Source organism: Ailuropoda melanoleuca, chromosome 6, assembly GCF_002007445.2.
Source record: "Ailuropoda melanoleuca isolate Jingjing chromosome 6, ASM200744v2, whole genome shotgun sequence".
Taxonomy (NCBI): Eukaryota; Metazoa; Chordata; class Mammalia; order Carnivora; family Ursidae; genus Ailuropoda; species Ailuropoda melanoleuca.
The window spans coordinates 94,978,448-95,000,612 of record NC_048223.1 but is presented as its reverse complement, the minus strand read 5'-3'; the positions used below and the strand labels follow the sequence as shown (position 1 = coordinate 95,000,612).

Here is a 22,165-nt window from a genome sequence, read left to right as displayed (position 1 = left end):
TGAAACCAGAACAGTACTAGTAATTTAAAGATGAGTTCATTTTTTTCACTTTGTACTTAAGATGACTTCATACACAAAAATGAGAAAGTAATTCAATAGACACTTAATCCATTTTGTCTCCATGTAAAATTTAAAACTGAAAGTCAGCCAGAATTGGACCTGAATCTGAGCCAAATCACTTACTATGAGTTGTGTAGGTGCACAAATGGGGAAGTTTAATTTTTGGTCATCAGTTCCCTCTTCTGCAACACAGGAATGGCGGTAACCACCCATGTTACATGTTTACCAGGGTTCACAGCATAAAGTAGGCCCTCAATAATAACTTGGATTATTACTATAATTAAATATCATTCTTACACCTCAGTATATAATTGAGAGTTCCAAACTGTAAGGAAAGAATTCCCATAAATGGAAGTGTTAATTATTGTTCTTACTATCTGTACTATTATTTATATTTGTATAGCATTAACATTTTAAAGAATTTCATGTACATTATCTTACTTAGCCCATATAATTCTGAGAAAGACTGGGTGGAGATTATCACCAGAAGGGTTAAATAAACTTGACCAAGGTCATAAATTTAACATATAGTAGAGCCGAGGTTAGAGCCCAGATTCTTTATTAGTTAAGCGATCTTTTCACTACACCACTAAAGAAACAACAGTGACAGAAAGCAGATCAGAAAAAGTAAGACAAGTTAAAGTGAGAACAGATTTTTATCACCTAGGCCTATCATCTCTCGTCCAAATTCTCTGGGGCCAAATGTGTTTTGAAATTCAGAATTTTTCTAATTTTAGAATAATGAGGTTGTACATGCTGCATGCTACATAATATCCCCAACAGGGTATGAGGTAGCACCCAAATAAAGCATGTTAATATTCTGAAGCAAAATTTGTGAATGGGCACATTTAGTAGTATAAAGACTTATGAACAGTCTCTCTTCAGAATGAGCAAGTTCTTCCAATAATGAGTAGTTTTATAAGTTTATCCACCTTACAAAAAACTCTTTGGATTTCAAAACTGCAAATAAGAGATTGTAAACTTGCATTACAAGACAGTTTGCAGGTAGCAATGAAGCAATCAATAGTAACCATCAGGGAGGGGTGCCTAGATGGCTCAGTCGGTCAAGATATGCCGTCAGCTCAGGTCATGATCTTAAGGTCCTGGGATTGAGCCCCACGTCGGGCTCCCTGCTTAGCGGGGAGTCTGCTTCTCGCTCTGCCCCTACTCCCACTCATGTGCACGCTCTAATAAGATATATAAGTATCTTTTAAAAATTTTTTAAAAACATGAGTAACCATCAGGAAATGCTGTAGCAAAGAATACAATAACAGAACCATCAGACATGGTTTATTCTGATACTGTCTCAGAAAGCAAATAATGTTGCTGAGATCATAAGAGTAACAATAACCATTAAGTGTTCGCTTATTAATGACTTTAGATAAAGAAAAAATCACAGTGAGTTGTAGAAGTTGGAATTGTTTTGTGGCACCTGTTCCCTGAAGTAAAGGAAAGACAGAGAGAGGAAGAAAGGGAGATAATATTTTGGAAGGACAGTGGTTAGACGTAGGGGAGGGAATTGTAGGGGGCAGGTGATGAGCCACGTGCCAAATACTCTCAACAAAGGAATCAAAAGGCATCCAGATAGGTAAAGAAGAAGTAAAACTTTCACTATTTGCAGATAACATGATATTATACGGAGAAAACCCTAAGGACTCCACCAAAAACCTACTAGAACTGACAAATGAATTCAGTAAGGTCACAGGATACAAAATCAATATACAGAAATCTGCTGCATTTCTATACAGCAATAGTGAAGCAATAGAGAAATTAAGAAAACAATCCCATTTACAATTGCACCAAAAATAATAAAATACCTAGGAATACAATTAATCAAGGAAGTGAAAGACCTGTACTCTGAAAAATGAAAACATTGATGAAAGAAACTGAAGATGACACAAACAAATGGAAAGACATCCACACTCATGGACTGGAAGTACAAATATTGTTAAAATGTCCATACCATCCAAAGCAGTGTACAGATTTAATGCAACCCCTATCAAAAAAACCGAAGCATTTTTCACAGACCTATGACAAAGATTCCTAAAATTTGTATAGAACCACAAAAGACCCTGAACAGCCAAAGTTATCTTGAAAAAGAAGAACAAAACTGGAGGTATCACATTTCTAGATTTCAAGTTATACTATAAAGCTATAGTAATCAAAATAGTATGGTAGTGGCACACAAAACACAGATCAATGAAACAAAATAGAGAGCCAGAAATAAACCCATGACTATATGGTCAATAAATTTTAATAAAGGAGGTAACAATATGCACTGGGAAAAAGACAGTCTCTTCAACAAATAATGTTGGGAAAACTAGACCACTACATACAAAAGAAAGAAACTGGACCACCTTCTAACACCATACACAAAAATGAAAACTCAAAATGGATTAAGGACCTAAATGTGAACCTGAAACCATACAAATCCTAGAAGAGAGCACAGGCAGTAATTTCCCTGACACTGGCTGTAGGAACATTTTTTAGATAAGTCTCCTCAGGCAAGGAAACAAAAGCAAAAATAAACTATTGGGACTACAAAATAAAGAGCTTCTGCAGAGCAAAGGAAACAATCAAGAAAACTAAAAGGCAATCTACTGAATGGGAGAAGATATTTGCAAATGACATATCCAATAAAGGGTTAGTATCCAAAATATCCAAAGAACTTAGAAACTCAATGCCAAAAAACCCCAAATAGTCCAATTAAACAATGCACAGAAGACATGAACAGACATTTCTCCAAAGAAGACATACAGATGGCCAACACACACATGAAAAGATGCTCAACATCACTCATCATCAGGGAAATGCAAATCAAAACTACAATGAAATATCACCTCATACCTGTCAGAATGGCTAAAATCAACAACACAAGAAACAACAGCTGTTGGTGAGGATGTGGAGAAAAAGGAATCCTTGTGCACCATTGGTGGGAATGCGAACTGGTGCAGCCACTGTGGAAAACAGTATAGAGTTTTCTCAAAAAGTTAAATATAGAACTACCAAATGATCCGGTAATTGCTGTACTGGGTATTTACCCGAAGAATATGAAAACATTAATTCAAAAAGACACATGCATCTCTAAGTTTATTCAGCAATATTTACAGCAGTCAAAATATGGAAGCATCCCAGAGTCCATCGATAAATGGATAAAGGAAACGTGGAAACATGGGGTGCATACATACGTGTACACACACACACACACAAATATTACTCAGCCATAAAAAAGAATGAAATCTTGCCATTTGCAACAACGTGGATGGATCTAGAGATATAATGCTAAGTGAAATAAGTCAGAGAAAGACAAATACTATATGATTTCACTCATTTGGAATTTAAGAAAGAAAACAAATGAACAACAAAAACGACAGACTCGACCATAGAGAACAAACTGATGGTTACCAGAGGGAGATGGATAAAACAGGTGAAGCAGATTAAGAGTACGCTTATCTTGATGAGCACTGAGTAATGTACAGAACTGCTGAGACACTATATTGTATACCTAAAAATGATATAATACTGTATGCTAACTATACTGGATTTTTAAAAAAATTCATCAAATAGAACACTGTTAGAGTAAAAAAAAATTCTCATCAAATAAATATAACATGGTTACAGTTGGGATACAGAGGTGGACTTGACAATTTTTCTTCACTCTAGGTTATATATCAGGAAATAGCAGAGGAAAGGATTGACAAGAGCCAAATAACAGAAGACCAAGAGACAGGCATTTAATTCTAATGTACCAGACAATAACAAATTACTAACCAGTTTGCAAGTAACTGAGGCTATAGTCCCCCAAATTATCCTTAACTCAAATTCTCCCCTTTTACAAATATTACTGTGTAGAAACTAAACATGCAAAACCTGATTCCAAACTATAAGGAGCAAACTACTAAGGAAAGCAGGATACTATTTTTTATAAACATATAGAAGGAAGAACGTGGGTAAACTAGAAAACAGGTGAAGCTCTAAGGGGATTACAACTTACAGTTAATATTTTGGTTACAAAATCTTGAAGCAAATAAAACAGAATTATAACTGGATGGTGGATATATAAATCTTGTTTTATAATTCCTTGCTCTTTTGTCTATTTTTAGTTCCCAAAACTAAAAAATGGGAATAGGTGGTAGTCTTGAGAAAAGTTGGTTTTTTTTTTTTTAAAGATTTTATTTATTTGAGAGAGAGAACAACTGGAGGGGAGAAGCAGAGCAAGAGGTAGAAGCAGGCTCTCCACTGAGCAGAGAGCCCGATGCAAGACTCAATCCCAGGACCTTGAGATCATGACCTGCGCTCAAGGCAGACGCTTAACCAACTGAGCCACCCAGAAACCCCGAGAAAAGTTTCCTAAAAGGGTTTGGCTTTGGGACACCTGGGTGGCTCAGTCAGTTAAGCAAGGCTCAGGGCAGTGACAAACCACAAAATATTCTACATGCATCCACATTAAGTTTCGCTGACAGTGTGACTTTCAGGAAAGAGACAATCTGAAGGTAGAAGCTAGACAGAAACTGGAAATTTCATTAGTGATACCACTGAAAAATTTTCAAGAAGAAAAAAAGAACTTAGAAGGCATAGATAACTAACACAAAGGATATTGAAAACACAATAAACGTTAAAACTCAAAAAATAAAGGATCATGCAAATACCAGAATAACGAAGAAAAATACAAAAGCAGGGTAAGTTTAAATGTCTAAAGGGAGTAGACTGGAAAAGCTCTTTTGTTCCAAAACATATTCCGTATACTTGCCTAATTTGAAATTCACATATTACTCAGAAAAATGGTATAAGTTTGTAAAAGTACATACTGAAGATATTAGATATTAAATAGGGAGAAGATAAGATTAGTTTTTTAACCCTATCACCCAAATCCTCCTGGTCTTTCAGGACTTAGTCTAGCCCTCAATGCTGCTTTCTGACACCTATCATATTCTGCTCTTCCATTATTTAACTCTTTGCAGGGGTTATTAAACTTATCATGGAAGAGTCTTGTCATGATTACACTGTAAACTTTTGCAAGGTAAGAATAAGAACAATGTTGGATTTTTAAAAAAATTCTAGAACACCCTGCAGAGAATTTTATACAAATTTATTTAACAAATATTGGAGACTTATGCATAAGTAAGTGGTGGCTGACATGCTACAAATCACAAAGACAGTAAGAATTTTGGTATGTGACCAAGAGTTATCATCATCAATTCTTTATATACGTAGGGCCAAAGTTTTCATTTACAAGCTAGTAAAGGCAAATTCAAAAGACAAAAATAAGTCCTGGATAAGAAAAGCAACACCACCAAACACAGAGATGTTTTCAAAACCATGTAATTTTAATAGCCAGTATCAACACTCATTTAGGGGCTAAAAAATATGGAAGAGGATTTGGAACAACCGTGGGATCTTACCTAAACTGCGAAAAATTTTGAAATATAAGAGGAAACACTACACTATAAGACCAACAAGAATGAGAAGTCTCAGTTGACAGATGAGAGGAAAAAAGTAGGAAAGAGCAATTGAAAAAGAACAGTTTAATCACTAACAGCAGTGGCTCTTGTAATCACAACATTCTCACACTATACTGTAATAAACACCATATAAATACTAATAACCAACAAATAATATTGGTGGGCTGATTCATCGAAAAATATTACCTTATGTTCAATATAGTTTAAGATAAATTATCAGGCGTGTCAATCATTTTAATGTTAACTATTTTGGGCTAGAAAGTATGTTTAAGTTATTTTAAAAAATTCATTTATATATAATGCTTTTTCCCCTAATACTACAAATAAATAACTAAAAAAAATAACTTTGGTGAATAAGTTACTAAATAATTAAAAACCACAAAAATAAGTTAAAAAGACCCTGCAGGTGATTTAATCACCTTATAAAGATCAGAAAGGCTTAAAAGAACAATGCGGGACTCATATACAAAATACACAAAGAGGGGCACCTGGCTGGTTCAGTCGGAAGAGCATGCAACTCCTGATCTTAGGGTCATGAGTTCAAACCCCATGTTGAGTACAGAGATTAAATAAATAAAACTTAAAAAAAATACACAAAAAAATCTTAAAATTCAAGAGTAATAAAACAACTCAATTTTAAAAAAAGGAAAAGACCTGAATAGACACTTCACTGAAGAAGAGAGATGGATGGCAAATAAGCATGTGAAAAGGTGCTCAACATCATATATCATTGGGGAACTACAAATTTAAACAGTTAAGATACCACTACACACTTATTAGAAAGGCTAAAATCTGGGGCGCCTGGGTAGCGCACTCGTTAAGCGTCTGCCTTCGGCTCAGGGCGTGATACCGGCATTCCGGGATCGAGTCCCACATCGGGCTCCTCCGCTAGGAGCCTGCTTCTTCCTCTCCCACTCCCCTGCTGTGTACCCTCTCTCGCAGGCTGTCTCTCTGTCACATAAATAAAATAAAATCTTTAAAAAAAAAAAAAAGAAAGAAAGGCTAAAATCTATAACACTGACAAAATCCAATGCTGGTGAAGATGTGGAGCACTAAGAACTCTCATTCACTGCTGATGGAAATGCAAAATGGTATGGCAATTCTGAAAGACACTTTCTTACAAAATTAAACCTATTCCTTGTGCTCTTTGGTGTTTACCTAAGTGCACTGAAAACTTGTGCCCATACAAAAACCTGCAAGTGAATGTTTAAAACTTTATTCATGGACACCTGGGTGACTTAATTGGTTAAGTGTCTGACTTCAGCTCATGTCACGATCTCCGGGTCCTGCGATCAAGCCCTGCCATCAGGCTCCCCACTCAGAGAGGAGTCTGCTTCTCACCCTCTCCCTCTGCCCCTTCCCCCCCTTGTGCATGCACACTTTCTCTCCCTCTCATATAAATAAAATCTTAAAAAAAAAAAACTTTATTCATAACTGCCCAAAACAGGAAGTAACCAAGATATCCTTTTTTTTTTAAAGATTTTATTTTATTTTTTATTTATTTGACAGAGATAGAGACAGCCAGAGAGAGAGGGAACACAAGCAGGGGAGTGGGAGAGGGAAGAAGCAGGCTCATAGCAGCAGAGCCTGATGTGGGGCTATCCCATAACGCCGGGATCACGCCCTGAGCCGAAGGCAGACGCTTAACCGCTGTGCCACCCAGGCGCCCCAAGATATCCTTTAATAGGTGAGTAAATGAAATGTGGTACATCCATACAGGGAAATATTATTCAGTGATAAAAAGAAATGAGCTATCAGGCCACAGAAAGACATGAAGAAACCTTAATTTCACATGGCTAAATGAAACAAGCCAATCTCAAAAGGCTACACAGTATATGATTCTAACTATTTGACATTCTGGAAAAGGCAAAACTATGGAGACCAAAAAAGGAGAAGTGATTGTTAAGAATTTGGAAGGAGGAAAAGAGGGATCCATAGATGGAGCATAGGAATTTTTTTAGGGCAATTAAACTATTTTGTATGATACTATAATGGTGGATACATATCCCTGGGCATTTGTCAAAACCCATAAAATCTACAATACAAAGAGTGAATCCTAATATAAACTATGGACTTTAGTGATAATTGATCTATACTGGGGCACCAAGATGGCTCAGTTGGTTAAGTATCCTACTCTTGATTTCAGCTCAGGTCATGATCTCACGGCTGTGAGATCAAGCCCCACATCAGGCTCCACATGGGGTGTGGAGCCTGCTTAAGATTCTCTCTCTGCACACCACCCCCCCCAAAAATTTTTTTAATGGATCGATACTATTTCATCAAGTATAACAAATGTACTACACTAATGCAAGATGTTAACTATGGGGAAAACGTGTGTGTGTGTGTGTGTGTGTGTGTGTGTGTGTGTTGGGGCATATGGGGCATATAAGAACTATGTACTTATTGCTCAATTTTTTGGTAAACTTAAAACTGCTCTTTAAAGTCTATTAGAAAAATAATAACAACATGAAGTGAAGAAATCTGGTAACTTCAAGAGGGCTAATGAAAGTAAATTTAAGAATACTTCCATCAAAACATTTAGACAAAACCACAAAACAGAAATGAAGTGAAAATTCAGAACAACTCATTCCATTTTTGTCATGCCTGGTCAACTAAGAATCATAAAACAAACCTGACAGTTTTTTCTCAGAAGATTCTGATTAGATAAAATTAAAAAAAAAATAAGGCAAAACAAAAGTTACGCATAATGAGTCACAGAAGTACAACACAATACCATGTTGCAGATTAAAGCAAGTTTACGTGGAATACCCCCCTTTTCTTAATATTCCTAATTTATTACAGAAATGCATGGTTCTATACTATAACCTATGGTCTAAAAATTAAATAACCAACCAACCAACCACTGCTTTGTAAAGATGACTGGCTCAAACTGTAGTACCCACAAACAATAGCATGTCAGAATGGATTATGTTATTTCCCCAAATTCTAGCATTTTGTTTGACCTATAGTTATTTTTATTTTTTTTTAAAGATTTTATTTATTTATTCGACAGAGATAGAGACAGCCAGAGAGCGAGGGAACACAAGCAGGGGGAGTGGGAGAAGAAGAAGCAGGCTTATAGTGGAGGAGCCTGATGTGGGGCTCGATCCCATAACGCGGGGCTCACGCCCTGAGCCGAAGGCAGACATTTAACCGCTGTGCCACCCAGGTGCCCCTGACCTATAGTTATTTTTAAAATAGAATGTGAAGCCTTTTATAGGCATGGCAAAGACCCCTTAAGTCAGCACAGACTCCATTCACACAGTGCTATCATCTGAATGACCCTTCTAGGCACTTCCACATATGACTCCTGAAGTATACTATCCTTGGAAATACCATGGTCTTAAGATTAAGTAATTCTTGGGTGCCTGGGTGGCTCAGCGGTTAAGTGTCTGCCTTCAGCTCAGGTCATGATCCCAGGATCCTGGGATCGAGTCCCACATCGGGCTTTCTGCACAGCGGGGAGTCTGCTCTTCCCTCTCCCTCCGATCCCACCCCCTGCTTGTGCATGTGAGCCCTTTCTTTTTCTCAAGTAAAAAAATAAAATCTTTAAGGAAAAAAAAAAAAGATTAAGTAATTCTTAAGAGGAGGCAAGTACCTAGTAATTTCATCATCAGTCTTTAAGAGTCATACTATAGCTACAAATGTAGCCTCCTAACCTCGCATGAGCTCTGCCAACCATCCAGCTGTCAAGCACACAAAGCAAGCAAAAACTGAATAACAGGTCTCTGACAGACTATTCAATCCTTTACTCAACAAATATTTGTTGAAGGCTCTTATGTGTTAAGCACTATTCCAAGAAGTGGGAATATGACCTAGAAGAAAATATTAAAATATTTCTGCCCTCATGGTGATTATATTCTTATGTATCTACATTGGTCACCATACCACTTCTATTAGGCCCAGAATTCTCCTGATCTTTGAATATGTAGCATGGATAACCGGTGGTCAGATTTATTTTATAAAATTATTTTATATAATTTCAAGATCACTATACATAGTTATTAGTTCTTACCTGGTCCTGTGTTGATAATAACGTAAACAGAGTTTCCAACGCTGCTCTTCGAACTGATGATATAGTATGATGCAAAAAAGGCCAGACACGTGGAACTAAAACTGTGAGTGACTGCTGAATACTAATAAAGAAAAGAGATTAATCTTACTCATTCTCATTTGAAACTCTCTTGATATATTATCTAAATATGTCCTTGTGGACCTAGTATCTTTCTTGATGAATAAATTCTAAAAACATAATACAATTTTCATATGAACATTCATTTAACATCCTCATTCAGAACTGTTATTATAGCACCAGAATAGCAAATGTTGTCATAAAAAAACAAATGTAGGGGCGCCTGGGTGGCACAGCGGTTAAGCGTCTGCCTTCGGCTCAGGGCGTGATCCCGGCGTTATGGGATCGAGCCCCACATCAGGCTCCTCCGCTGGGAGCCTGCTTCTTCCTCTCCCACTCCCCCTGCTTGTGTCCCCTGTGTTCCCTCACTCGCTGGCTGTCTCTCTCTGTCAAATGAATAAATAAAATCTTAAAAAAAAAAAAAAGACAAATGTAGTCATAAAAAAACATTAAGTTCTATGGCACTAATGCCATGAATTACCTTTTTCAAATAAGAACTCTCTAATATAACTGCCCTTATTTTCAATCTGTTCTTACACAGGAAAATGGGACACGTATCTTAACTGATAATCAGGCTACACAAAATCAAGATAACTGTTAATTGCTTCTTCTTTCCCATGGCTAACCCCAATGGGTAATCATTAGATGCACATAATTTATATTCCCCTTTGGGGTCACCTCTGCTACATATCAAATGAGCAAGAGGTGGTATGGTACTAACTTTGAAATTTGTTATCCTAATGTAGCATTACTAAGTTAAGAAAACTCATTTATTTTTCTTCTCACAGATTAGAATTTAAGTGGAAAAACAAGCAAAGCCACATCTACGCTAACAACATGGACCACAAAATTCCTGTCACAACCATGAGTCATTTATACAAATTACCTTGGATTAGGAAATGATTTATAAATAGCATTTGAAATATGTAACTCTGTAGAAAAAGGCATGAATAAAAAAGAATATGGCGGGTATAACTATCTGTTCTTTTGTGGTTTCCCTCAGGAGGCCTATCTTTTAACACTATTTCCATTACTTGCAGGTTTATATGAACATCACTTCCTACATTTACTTACACATTTAGTAAATTGACTTATAAAATTCTAACTTACACACATGCACACAAAGACCTAAAACAGAGCTTATCTATGTAAAAGCATTGTAACAAGGTCTTGTTAATAGTGTAACTCTTCATGCTCCCAAATGACATGCTGCATTTCTTACATAGGCTGGAAAGTATCTGTCAAATATAATTTATGAAGCAAATTTTCTAATAAGATAACTTTGAAAAAAATTAAAAACTGTATTATTTTACATTGAATTAACAGAATTTTCATTACTACCTTCATTTTCTTACACCATCTAACTTTCCTGACATTATCTACTCAATGACTTTTTTTTTTTTAAGTCCTAATTCCTTTATTTAGGGCTGCTGCTAACAAAGGCTCACGGTCCAAACCTACTCCACCTCGTTTTTTTAAATAAAAGTTCACTGGAACATGGCCATGTCCATTCCTTTATGTGCTGTCTATGGCTGCTTTCGCACTACAACGGCATAGTTGAGTAGTTTTAACAATGATATGGCCCACAAAACCAAAACTACCACCATCTGGGCTTTCACAGAAAAAGTTTGCCAACCTCTGATTTAGGGTAATTAAAAACTCTTGCATTTTGCAGCTTGAAAAGGGCTTTCACATAGATGAACTAATTTAGTCCCTACAGCTTTCACTACTAACTGGAAGTACCTGAAAATTAGAAATCCCGTGCATGCACTACTACCTTTTCTCTTCGTTTGCTTTTACAGGCACTTACTTTGCTACTACAACTTGTAGGCTGTCTCACTGGCCTAAATTTAACACTTTGAAACATTCTGTACATATTTTTAATGCATCTATGATTTTCATTGGAAATAGGATCACAGAGCCAGAAATCACTTATCATCATACTCATATGAATATTCACTAAACATCCTCAACTAGCCTAAGAATGAACAGTACTTAATTTTCTCATCTGTGGTTTTTAAAGCTGCATTATGAATTTTTCTTCGGTATCTCCAAAGATACTATTAATAGAAACAGTATTATTCAGTGGCAGTCTAAAACGTAGGGAAAACATTAATTAGCTGAACTTTATTTCACTTATCAGGGCAGGAAAACAAGTGACACTTAAAATTTCTGGTTTGTGTTTTGGCTTCACTCAATCTCTACCTTTGGACATTACATTATTATGTATTCCCTTCCTGCTGAGTAATTACTGAAGTCAAGAGCAAGAGCTGGAAAGAACATTACAAGAAAAAGTTCACAGAGGAGCAAATTTTGGAAAATGTAATGCTGATATTCAATGATAATTCTATTAGCTAAATGTCTCTAAACATAGCTGAAATTCTATATTCTGGGGCTAAAGATGAAGATAATATGCAATGATTCTATTTCTGAAGTTAACTATCATAGGACGAACAAGATGAAAAATTATATAACCAAAGTAGCCCAAGGGTAAAGAATATGACCTTTTTAAGTTCCTGCCCCAAATGTGCTGGTGGTCAGAGATTAAAGAAGAAAAAGCTGCTTGAAAACAGTAGTCTCTGGCGTCCCCAACTTACAGTGCTGTTCTTAAAGATGCTAGACTATTGTATTTTTAAGTTTCATTATCTGGAAATGTATGTAAACACTCCTTACTTTACTCCACTAACTACAAATAATTACCTGCATTGTTGGACTTGAGGATAAGTTAGTAAGGATGAAAGAAGGGTCATAATACTATTTGTTGAAGCTGTAAGATCATCTAGTTCCAGAAGAGCATCCCATAATGTATTTATAATGAAGGGTACCTATAAGATCAGTTATTAAGAAAACAGTTATTTATTTTACACAAAATATGCACAAGCCATACCAGATTGCAGTCACTACTGATTCAAAAATATATACAATCTCCACGTCCTTGGACAGTACCAGTTTTGAGCAAAATTGAGGAGACATTATTTGCCTTTAGTAATTCTCTACCCCTCTTTAAATGCTACTCAATTCTACTTTGGGACTTCCATTTCTAACCAGGCTCATAATGGGAGAAGAATTCAGGAATTAAGACAGCCAATACTCCACTTTATGCCAATATTCTATTTTATGTAAAAAAACAAACTCTGAAAACAATATAGTATACACACACAAGACATGACCCGCTGCATAAACTAACCTTAACATATTCAAAACAATACTAATCTTCATAAAAACACAAATTTAGTTTTTGAGATTTTAAGTAAATACTGCTTGCTGTACTTCCAAATATACATGTTCTGGTTTTGATCATCCAAAACAAAGTCAGATCTTAAAAGAGGCCATTCAAAAAATGAGACCAGATTAAATAAACCTAAAGTCAAAACCAAAATCAAAACAAAAAATCCCATATGTCTAAAAACCAGGAGTGAAACAAGAAATGGTTGCTTTCTTCCCCAAGAAGTTCCCTATGAATATTCTGTATATGAAAGAGAAGTAGATTAGTAAACAAAATTCACTCCTCCACAGATAATATATAATTGAAATTGCACACAACAGAGCACTATCTGTCATAAGAAAAATGGAGGATGGGTGCCTGGCTGGCTCAGTTGGGTAGAGCATGCAACTCTCAATCTCAGGGCTGTAAGTTTGAGCCCCACGTTGGGTCTAGAGATTACTAAAAAATAAAATCTTAAAAAAAAAAAAAAAGGAGGATGAAGGAGAAAAAAGTACTTAATGTTTTTCCTAATACTTTAAACTCCGAATGTAAACAAGATATATAGAAGAAAATGCAAAAATATCTAATTTACCTTCTGTGTCTGAAGATACACAAGGCTTTCTACCACAGGTACTAATGATGCTGCAGCAACAGCTCTGACATCATCATCAAGGTCCTGAAGTCCTTCAATTATTCTAGTTAAAACTTTAGGCAATAAAGTATTAATTACGTCCTGTAAAACAGTACATCAAAATAGATTAATTTTCTGTAATTTAATTATTGTGCTTAAGCATTTTTTATTAAGTTTACCATATGAAAGCATAAATCCTAATCTTTTTTTAAAGTTAATTTAAGTAATCTCTACACCCAGTGTGGGGCTCGAACTCACAATCCTGAGATCACAAGTCACACACTCTTCTGAGCCAGCCAGATGCCCCATAAATCCCAATCTTTATTAAAAAGGAATCACATAGGGGCGCCTGGTTGGCTCAGTCGGTTAAGCATCTGCCTTTGGCTCGGGTCATGATCTCAGGGTCCTGGGATTGAGCCCTGCATCAGGATCCCTGCTCAGCAGGGAGTCTGCTTCTCCTTCCGTCTTCCCCCACCACTCATGCTTGCTTGCTTTTCTTCAAAAAAAAAAAAAAAAAGGAATCATATAAACAAAAAAGAAAAATAACAGAAGCCTATGTGTAACTAATCCCATTTGAAAAAGACTACAACAGTATCAAGTACCTTATTATTCAGTGGGGCTTAAAACATCAAAACATGTTTTCAAGGTAAGACTACGCACTCCCTATGTGAACACACACACACATCCACTGGTGCTGGAACCTCAACTTCTATTTCTTATTCAACACCAATGACAACCAAAAGGGGTATGCGAGAAGAAGGCAGGAAAAGCCATCCCTTCCTGCTTCTCCTAACTCCAATCTAATCTTCTTTCAATTTCCCCAAAAGAGCTAGCCCACAGGGCTATTCCTAGGATCACACATTAGCAATCTCCCTGGGAATTGGTCTTGCTATGAAACAGAAACAGGTTTTCAAACCTAACAAACCATCTTTTGATTTGTACTTAAATTCTTATTAGCTCTATCTAGCTCTATGACATTACCTCAAGAAGGCAAATCTTGAAATACTGGCTTATCTGTAATACTAAGTATCTAGAGCCATTTCATATGATTAATGAAAATAAACTAAGAGAGGAAAAAAACTATCCCATACATGCTTCAAAAACTGAAGTGTTTACCTGACGAACTGCCAAAGCATACTTTATTCCCAGCAGACCACCATGCCTAACTTCCCACTGTTCTTGTGTAAGTAACTTAAGCAGCACATCCACAGTCTTATGAACTCCTGTTTCATTCATGTGTTTTAACACCACACCTAACGTCTGAGCACAAGTTTCACGAACTGGTGCCACAACCTACGAATGAGAAAGGAAGAAAATTCATATTTACAAAAAATTTACTTTGTTGAATTTGAAATTTGGGCAAAGCCTCCTTTAGGTGACACTTACTTCATCAGAAACAAAGTCTCCAAATCTGTCTAATGCAAAAACACAAAGGAGTCTAATAACTAAGTCTTCCAACCACTCTTGATGCTGCTGAATCATCTGTTAAAACAATCATTTTTTAATTAACAAATCAAGATCATACTTCATATTAGGGATTGAGGAAACATTAGGTCCAAAATCAAAACTAAAATACTGGGAGACTATTTTAGCTATAGGAACAATAAACAAAATATAGCATACTCCCAATTACTACCTTTACTATTAACCACATCATGTCTGTTGATTAATTAGGTTCAAGTATACTATACCAAAATCTTTAAAATTCATGAATTCTATTATGTTACTTGCACTCCAAGAGAAATTAAGAAACTACTCAAAGTTGCTCTGATTTCAATCATATCTGTCATGTATCTATTATCTATCCTATTGCCAGTGTCTCATGCTACACCAATCATATTGCTTAATGACCTCCAAACTATCTTCTTATTCCTCTACTTTCTAATCCATTATATCCTGCTCAAATACTCTTGCTTCTACATATTCTTCCACTCAATGTTTCTGAATATATCTTTCCCATGAACTCAATCTTTCTGTTTATAAACAGACTTCGTCCTAAACTTTCTTTTTTCCTCATATTCACCTTTCCATATTTCTTATTATTTATCTATTCTATCTACGTCATGGCCCAAACTCTAACTTCCCTGTCTTGGGGAAAAAAAGCCAATTACTGAAATTTGGTAGTAACTAGTCCTTCATCACATTTACCTCTTCTAAAGTGCTATCTCCCATTTTACCACCACTTTTTCCATGAGCTTTAAGGATTTCCCTAAGTCCAGTGCCTGCACCATGTCGAACCTAAAAAGAACAAGAAGCAAATGTCAGAAGCTAAATGCTTTCTTCAATATGAAAAAGGGATATTAAATTTTTAAGAAATCAGAAGAAACTAAAGTGACACTTCAAAAGAATATATTTTTCTTCTGCTATCCAAGAAAAATTACATATATTAATTTCACAATTTGCTTATGTCAAATTTTTCTAAAATGAAGCTAAGAAAACAATTACTCTAAAATCCTTCTGAGATATTAATCTATTTGGCTATCACTTCCCTACCCTTTACTGCGTTCAGCATTATCCTCAGCAAGAGAAGAAAGAATGCTGTTTTAAGTCCAACATCAATATTTTAGAAACATATACATTAAAACTAAGTTCCAAAGCTACCAGGGTAAATGTGAAAGGAAAATAATTCAACTCTCATGACTAATGCTTCACTGTCACCCCGTGGCCTTCTGAAGCATCATATGGAAGGGAGGAAATGGACCACTGACACTGCACCCACTTATTCAAGACCCAATTTAAGACTTGAATAACTTTAAACAGAAGCACATCAAGGAGCAGAAATGCTACAATGTAGCAGTGCTTTTTAAATTACCCAGAAACCAACCAAGGTAGGAAAGAATGCTTTGAGACCACCAACCCTCAACTTCAACCAGAGGAACTTCACTTTCATCTCTTTTACATATTGGGATCTGATCAAGATTTTCTTTGAAGAAATATTTCTGAGACTAAAAAGCTGGTTTGGAAACTACTGCTCCTAACCAAAATTGTCCACTTAAAAAGGAAGTTTTTAGGGGCGCCTGGGTGGCACAGCGGTTAAGCATCTGCCTTCGGCTCAGGGCGTGATCCCGGCGTTATGGGATCGAGCCCCACATCAGGCTCCTCTGCTATGAGCCTGCTTCTTCCTCTCCCACTCCCCCTGCTTGTGTTCCCTCTCTCGCTGGCTGTCTCTATCTCTGTCAAATAAATAAATAAAATCTTTAAAAAAAAAAAAAAAGGAAGTTTTTACTATTTGGGAGAGATATGCAAGTCCTTATACTACAGAAAAAAAATGAAAAGAAAGGAACAGCTCACTAAAGAAATATTACCAAAATGCATATGAAAGGTAAAAATCAGTCTCAAGTTTTCTACTTAGAAGGTGACTGATATGAAGTGCCCAGGTCAGTGTTTCTGAGAGGTACACAGGGAAGAATAGGGACCCTAACAAAACAGACTGTGCTTGACATGACTCCCTTCATTAGCAAAAGGAAAAAAAAAAAAAAGAGGTAAAGCTGAGAAAAGCTGGAATGAAGAAATCTTACCTCCCAGGAGGGATTAAAAAGATCATTGCAAAGTTCTTCGCAAAAGCTTTCTAAAGGCCATTCGTTTGTCTGAATAAGAAAAACAGAATTACTACTAATTCAAAAGGTCTGTTTTATGCTAACAATTTAAGTAATTTAATAAAGTGCAGCTCAAGTAATAATAGGCTTTAAAATTTTAAATAATTAAAATTTTTACTAATGAAGTAAAGATACTTATAATAAAATTTGTCTCAATGGATAGATTATTAAATATTATCTACTGACACATTAGTATGAAAAAATTATAAACAATTTCAAAAGACACCTTAGGGCATTTCAATAGTACCTCTTCAATTAAGGAAGAACTGTCTGGAATATTATCAATCAAGACTTTGGAATCATTTGCAGACTGATTAATAACAACATTTGTTATTTTTCGTCTCTTTTCTTCTGGTTCCCCATCAGTGCTATCATTGCTGAAAAATAAAAGGCACCATTTAAAAAAGTAAATAAGGAATAATGTGAACAATAAATCTAAGAGAATCCATCATTTGAACAAACGTTTTGCCATATGCTACTTATACGGTTTGCTTAAAATTTCCTGTATCAAGTAAGATTAACCACTTAAAACATTTTGAGTAAAATGTACTCTCCTACCCTCACTGATGAATGTAAATAGGTCCATGGATTCTTGCTTTCAAACTGAATCTCAAATCTGACAAGTCTTTTTTACTTACTCTCAACAACCTGCTCTTCTCCTTTTTATTTTAAACTGTCTTGGTCTAACAACCTAAATCTGGCCCAGCATAACTTTACTAGGCTTTTGTACCCTGGAGGAAACTAATATATTGAGTAACATACTATAATCCTACTAGCTCTTGAAAAACAGAGAGGTAACTGACCAATGAAAAATGTGTCCAGAAAATCTAAGGAATGTTATTTTAGGACTAAACAAAAATATTAAGGCTAGCCTAATAGTAAAACATTACAAAAGAGAAGGCAAATAAAACTATTCAGTATTAAAAGAAAGGACAATTAGCGCAGTTAAGGTATATACAGCATTATTCTCTATAAATATCCCTCCAGCTTAATGATTTGGCCAACCATTTCTTCTAAAGGTGATGAAAGAAATCTGACCCTCCTTAATATCATTCTTAATTGTTATTCCCCTAATTCACTCCCAATTATTCCTCCCCTAATTCTCTCCAATCTAACCACACTGGTTGGTCACCGTACTGTCCTTGAATGTTAGGCATGTTTCTCCGTCCAGGCATTTGCCCTGTTGTTTCCTCTACTTGGAATGTCTTTTCCAAATATTCACAGGACTAGCATCCTCACTTCTTTCTGATCTTTAATGAAAAGTCACCTCTGTGAATCCCTCCCTGACCATCCTATCTAAAATTTCAAACTCCCCGCAAAACATTTCAAGTGTTCCTTCTTTGTTTTATCTTTGTCTTTCCTAACCCTTAGCGTTAACATGATATATAAATATATACACACTATATTTACTCATTATCTTCTTTTTTTAAAAAATTTTATTTTGGGGGCACCTGGGTGGCTCAGTCGGTTAAGCATCTGCCTTTGGCTCAGGTACCCCCCCATCGTGCTCCCTGCTCAGCGGGGAGCCTGCTTCTCCCTCTCACTCTGTCTCCCCTTCCCACCCCTCATGCTCTCTCTCTCTCTCAAATAAATAAATAAAATCTTTAAAAAAAAAAAAAAAAAGATTCTATTTTTAAGTAATCTCTACACCTAGCGTGGGATTTGAACTTACAACCCTGAGATGGAGAGTTGCATGCTCTACTGACTGACTCAGCCAGGTGCCCCTCTTCTTCCTCATTTATTTTTCCTTCTAGAATATAAGATCCATGAAGGCAGAATTCTTATCTTTTTTTTTATTCCACTGCATCCTGAGGGCCTAGAACAGTACCTAGCACTTAGAAGGTAGTCAGCAAATATTTGTGGAAAGAATGAATCATAAACTGTGAAACATACAGTCGATTATTTCAATATTCAAATATTTGGGTAAACATGCTTATATGACTAAAGCCAAAAGAAACTGATTAGATTATTACATATCATCCTAGTAAGTTGTTCGCTTAAAAAACCCTGTAGTTTAAGAAAGCCTAATAGAAATTTTCATAATAAAAAAACCCACCAAAAAAAACAACCTAACAAGTACAAATTTATACCAAGTAGATGTTTATTATTTATTCCCCCTTTGTGCCTAGTCTTTATGTAAATGCCGTGGACACTTTCTTTTTAGCTTTATATGAATGGATAAAAAACAAAAAGTTCTCTTGCCTGCAAAAAAAACCTTTTAAGTTCTCATGCGTTTAATTTATCCTTTACTCAAATACTTCTGGACCACCACTAAAGATCCTAATTCAACACAGCAAAGTATGGCATGAAAATCTGTATTTTAATACATCCCTCAAAGTGTTTCTGAAGAAGGCTGTTTTGAATAACTCTTAGAAATGCTGTTCCAAACCATACACAAGATACCACTTTTATTATTTCATTAAGAAAACGAGGACAGCGATTTTGTCCAGAGGTTTTCCTACAACAAGATTAGGTAAACAAACCTGCATTATTACGTACTATTTGGCTTAGACCCCAGGCTGGAAGACAGAAGACGTAACACTGGGACAATTCTATACTCATTCTTAACTTGTGGCCCTTAGATCATCTCTCTGAACTCACTGTCCACCCTCAGTTCTGTCTACTCATCCTAGACACACTGCCTTTCTGTTTCTTGAATAGTCTACGATTAAGGCATTTACACTTGTTTTCTCTACCTAGAATGCACTTCCCTTGGAAGATCTTCAGCCTCCATCCAAAGGTCGTAACTAGTAAGAAAAAATCTGCACATGTAAATTATTCTGGGGAAGCTGTCCTAGTCCCTAGTAATAGTAAATAATCTCTGACAATTGAGCAAGACAATCCAAATGATATTCCACAGCCAAAGATAATGTCAGCAAATGTTTTTAAAAATCAAGCAGACACAGATTTAAGCTACAAAGCATGATTATTTTAAATGAATAAGCAAAAAAAGATTACTACCTCTTCTCATTAGTTTCCACTGCATCCCTGGATCTCTGTTTTGCAAATAACTTGGCCATTCTTTTAGCTTTGTTCTTTTGTCTATTGCTCATTCCTGCTCGAAATTCTGAGTCAATCAATTCAGCTGCCTGGAGAGTCTAAAAGAATAAAAGAATACTGTTTTAACTTTTGAAGTTAAAATAAATACCCATAGTCTTAGCCTCAGAAGAGGATTATGTCTATATATAAATTTCACTATATCCATATTGACCACATTTTGACAGTATCATACTATTCTGTTGTATGGCTCTACCATAATTTCACTCTCTTCTTCCTTTTTCCCTATTCTTCCAATTCCCAAAAGATACTTGTGTTTCTTAACTCTTATTGTCACAGATGTGGCACACATATATGATCATAACCCACAAAATAACCACAGTAATAAAAGGAGATGCAGTATATAGATACAGTGGAATATAAAATGAAATCTTTCCATTTGCAATAACATGGACGGATCTAAAGAAGTTAATACTAAGCAAAATAAGTCAGAGAAAGACAGATACTGTATGATTTCACTCATATGTGGAATTTAAAGAACAAAACTAAACGAAGAAAGAAAAAAAAAAAGAGACAAACCAAAAACAGACTCTTAATTATAGAGAACAAACTGATGGTTACCAGAGGGGAGGGGGATGGAAGTATGGGTAAAAGAGGTGAAGGAGATTAAGAGTACACTTATCTTGATCTTGATGAGCTCTGAGTAATGTACAGAACTGCTGAATCAATATATTGTACACCCAAAACTAATGTAACACTGTATGTTAACTATACCGGATTTAAAATAAAAACAGGGGTGCCTGGGTGGCACAGCGGTTAAAGGGTCTGCCTTTGGCTCAGGGCGTGATCCCGGCGTTATGGGATCGAGCCCCACGTCAGGCTCCTCTGCTATGAGCCTGCCTTCTTCCTCTCCCATTCCCCCTGCTTGTGTTCCCTCTCTCGCTGGCTGTCTCTATCTCTGTTGAATAAATAAATAAAATCTTTAAAAAAAAAAATAAAAAAAAAAAATAAAAAAAACAAAAATAATAAATAACCATAATACCACCCAAAAGTTATAACAGAGAACATCAATAAAAGAAACTAATAATCATCTGCTGAAAATACTAAAAATTACAGCCATAAGTGATCCAGCATTCTATAGTTAACTTAGCCCATATTGCTCCTCCCCTTAATTCTTAAGCAATCACTGTCTACTGTTTTTTGCTTTTATGTTTTTTGGGGTTTTTTAAAAGATTTACATATTTACTTAAGAGAGAGCGTGTGCGTGCATGCATGTGCAGAGGGAGGAGCAGGAGAGGGAGAGAGAAACTGCAGACTCCTTGCTGAGCTCGGAGCCCAATGTCAGGCTCAATCTCACGATCCTGAGATCATGACTTGAGCAGAAACCAAGAATCAGACACTCAACTGACTGCGTCACCCGGGGCCCCATCTACTATTTTTGCTGTCTTTTCCATTCATGACATTATAAAGGCTGTGAGGTAGAAATGCTTTGAACTCAAGCCTAAAAATCCTTTCTGCTCTCAAGTGATTCAAGATTCAACTGATATTCACACTTTGACAACCAATCAGGGTCACTCATATGGACTGGCATTAATACATGCAGTGATGAACTTAAGGCAATAAGTAACATTAAGCAACTCCTACCACAGGTCCATGACATATAAGGCCAACCCAACTTGGATCCTGCAAACCTCAAACTGGCTGTTGCACATCCCATATACAACTATTCTGGCTATATACCTGGCCCATCTTTTTTCTTATATCATACACAATTACCACACTGTGATCACATTACTACATTTTTATCTTCCTTTATTCTATTTTCTTCTTTACTTTTTATTTACACCTTATGCTTCCCTTTGTACCCCATTTCTTTCTGTTCCTTCCTGGTGTCATTATATCTCCTGCCTCTTTATACTCTTCCTTTTTTCCTCTGAAATTTGCCAATTATTTTCTCGTCTGCAAAAGTTTTTCATTAACACATACTCCCTTAACCCTAAATAATAGTTTGCAAATTCTGATAGTTTAGAGAACAACTAGTATAAAGGCAAAGGAAAAGGCCAAAAGAAAGAGAACATAAGT

The 22,165-nt window shown here is 36.0% G+C and overlaps 1 protein-coding gene across 3 annotated transcripts in view; it reads right to left on the bottom strand.

The window, feature by feature from the left end:
- The window catches only part of BTAF1 (B-TFIID TATA-box binding protein associated factor 1), a 117,979-nt gene that overhangs the window by 54,697 nt on the left and 41,117 nt on the right, over positions 1–22,165 (bottom strand). For all 3 annotated transcript variants that reach the window (XM_034662944.1, XM_034662945.1, XM_034662946.1), the window contains 9 exons: positions 20,048–20,184; positions 17,334–17,463; positions 17,009–17,077; positions 15,639–15,728; positions 14,877–14,972; positions 14,607–14,783; positions 13,452–13,592; positions 12,355–12,479; positions 9,538–9,658 (listed from right to left, as the gene is read on the bottom strand). In XM_034662944.1, coding sequence (XP_034518835.1) covers positions 9,538–9,658; positions 12,355–12,479; positions 13,452–13,592; positions 14,607–14,783; positions 14,877–14,972; positions 15,639–15,728; positions 17,009–17,077; positions 17,334–17,463; positions 20,048–20,184 — 1,086 coding nt within the window. The remainder of the gene's footprint in view (positions 1–9,537; positions 9,659–12,354; positions 12,480–13,451; positions 13,593–14,606; positions 14,784–14,876; positions 14,973–15,638; positions 15,729–17,008; positions 17,078–17,333; positions 17,464–20,047; positions 20,185–22,165) is intronic.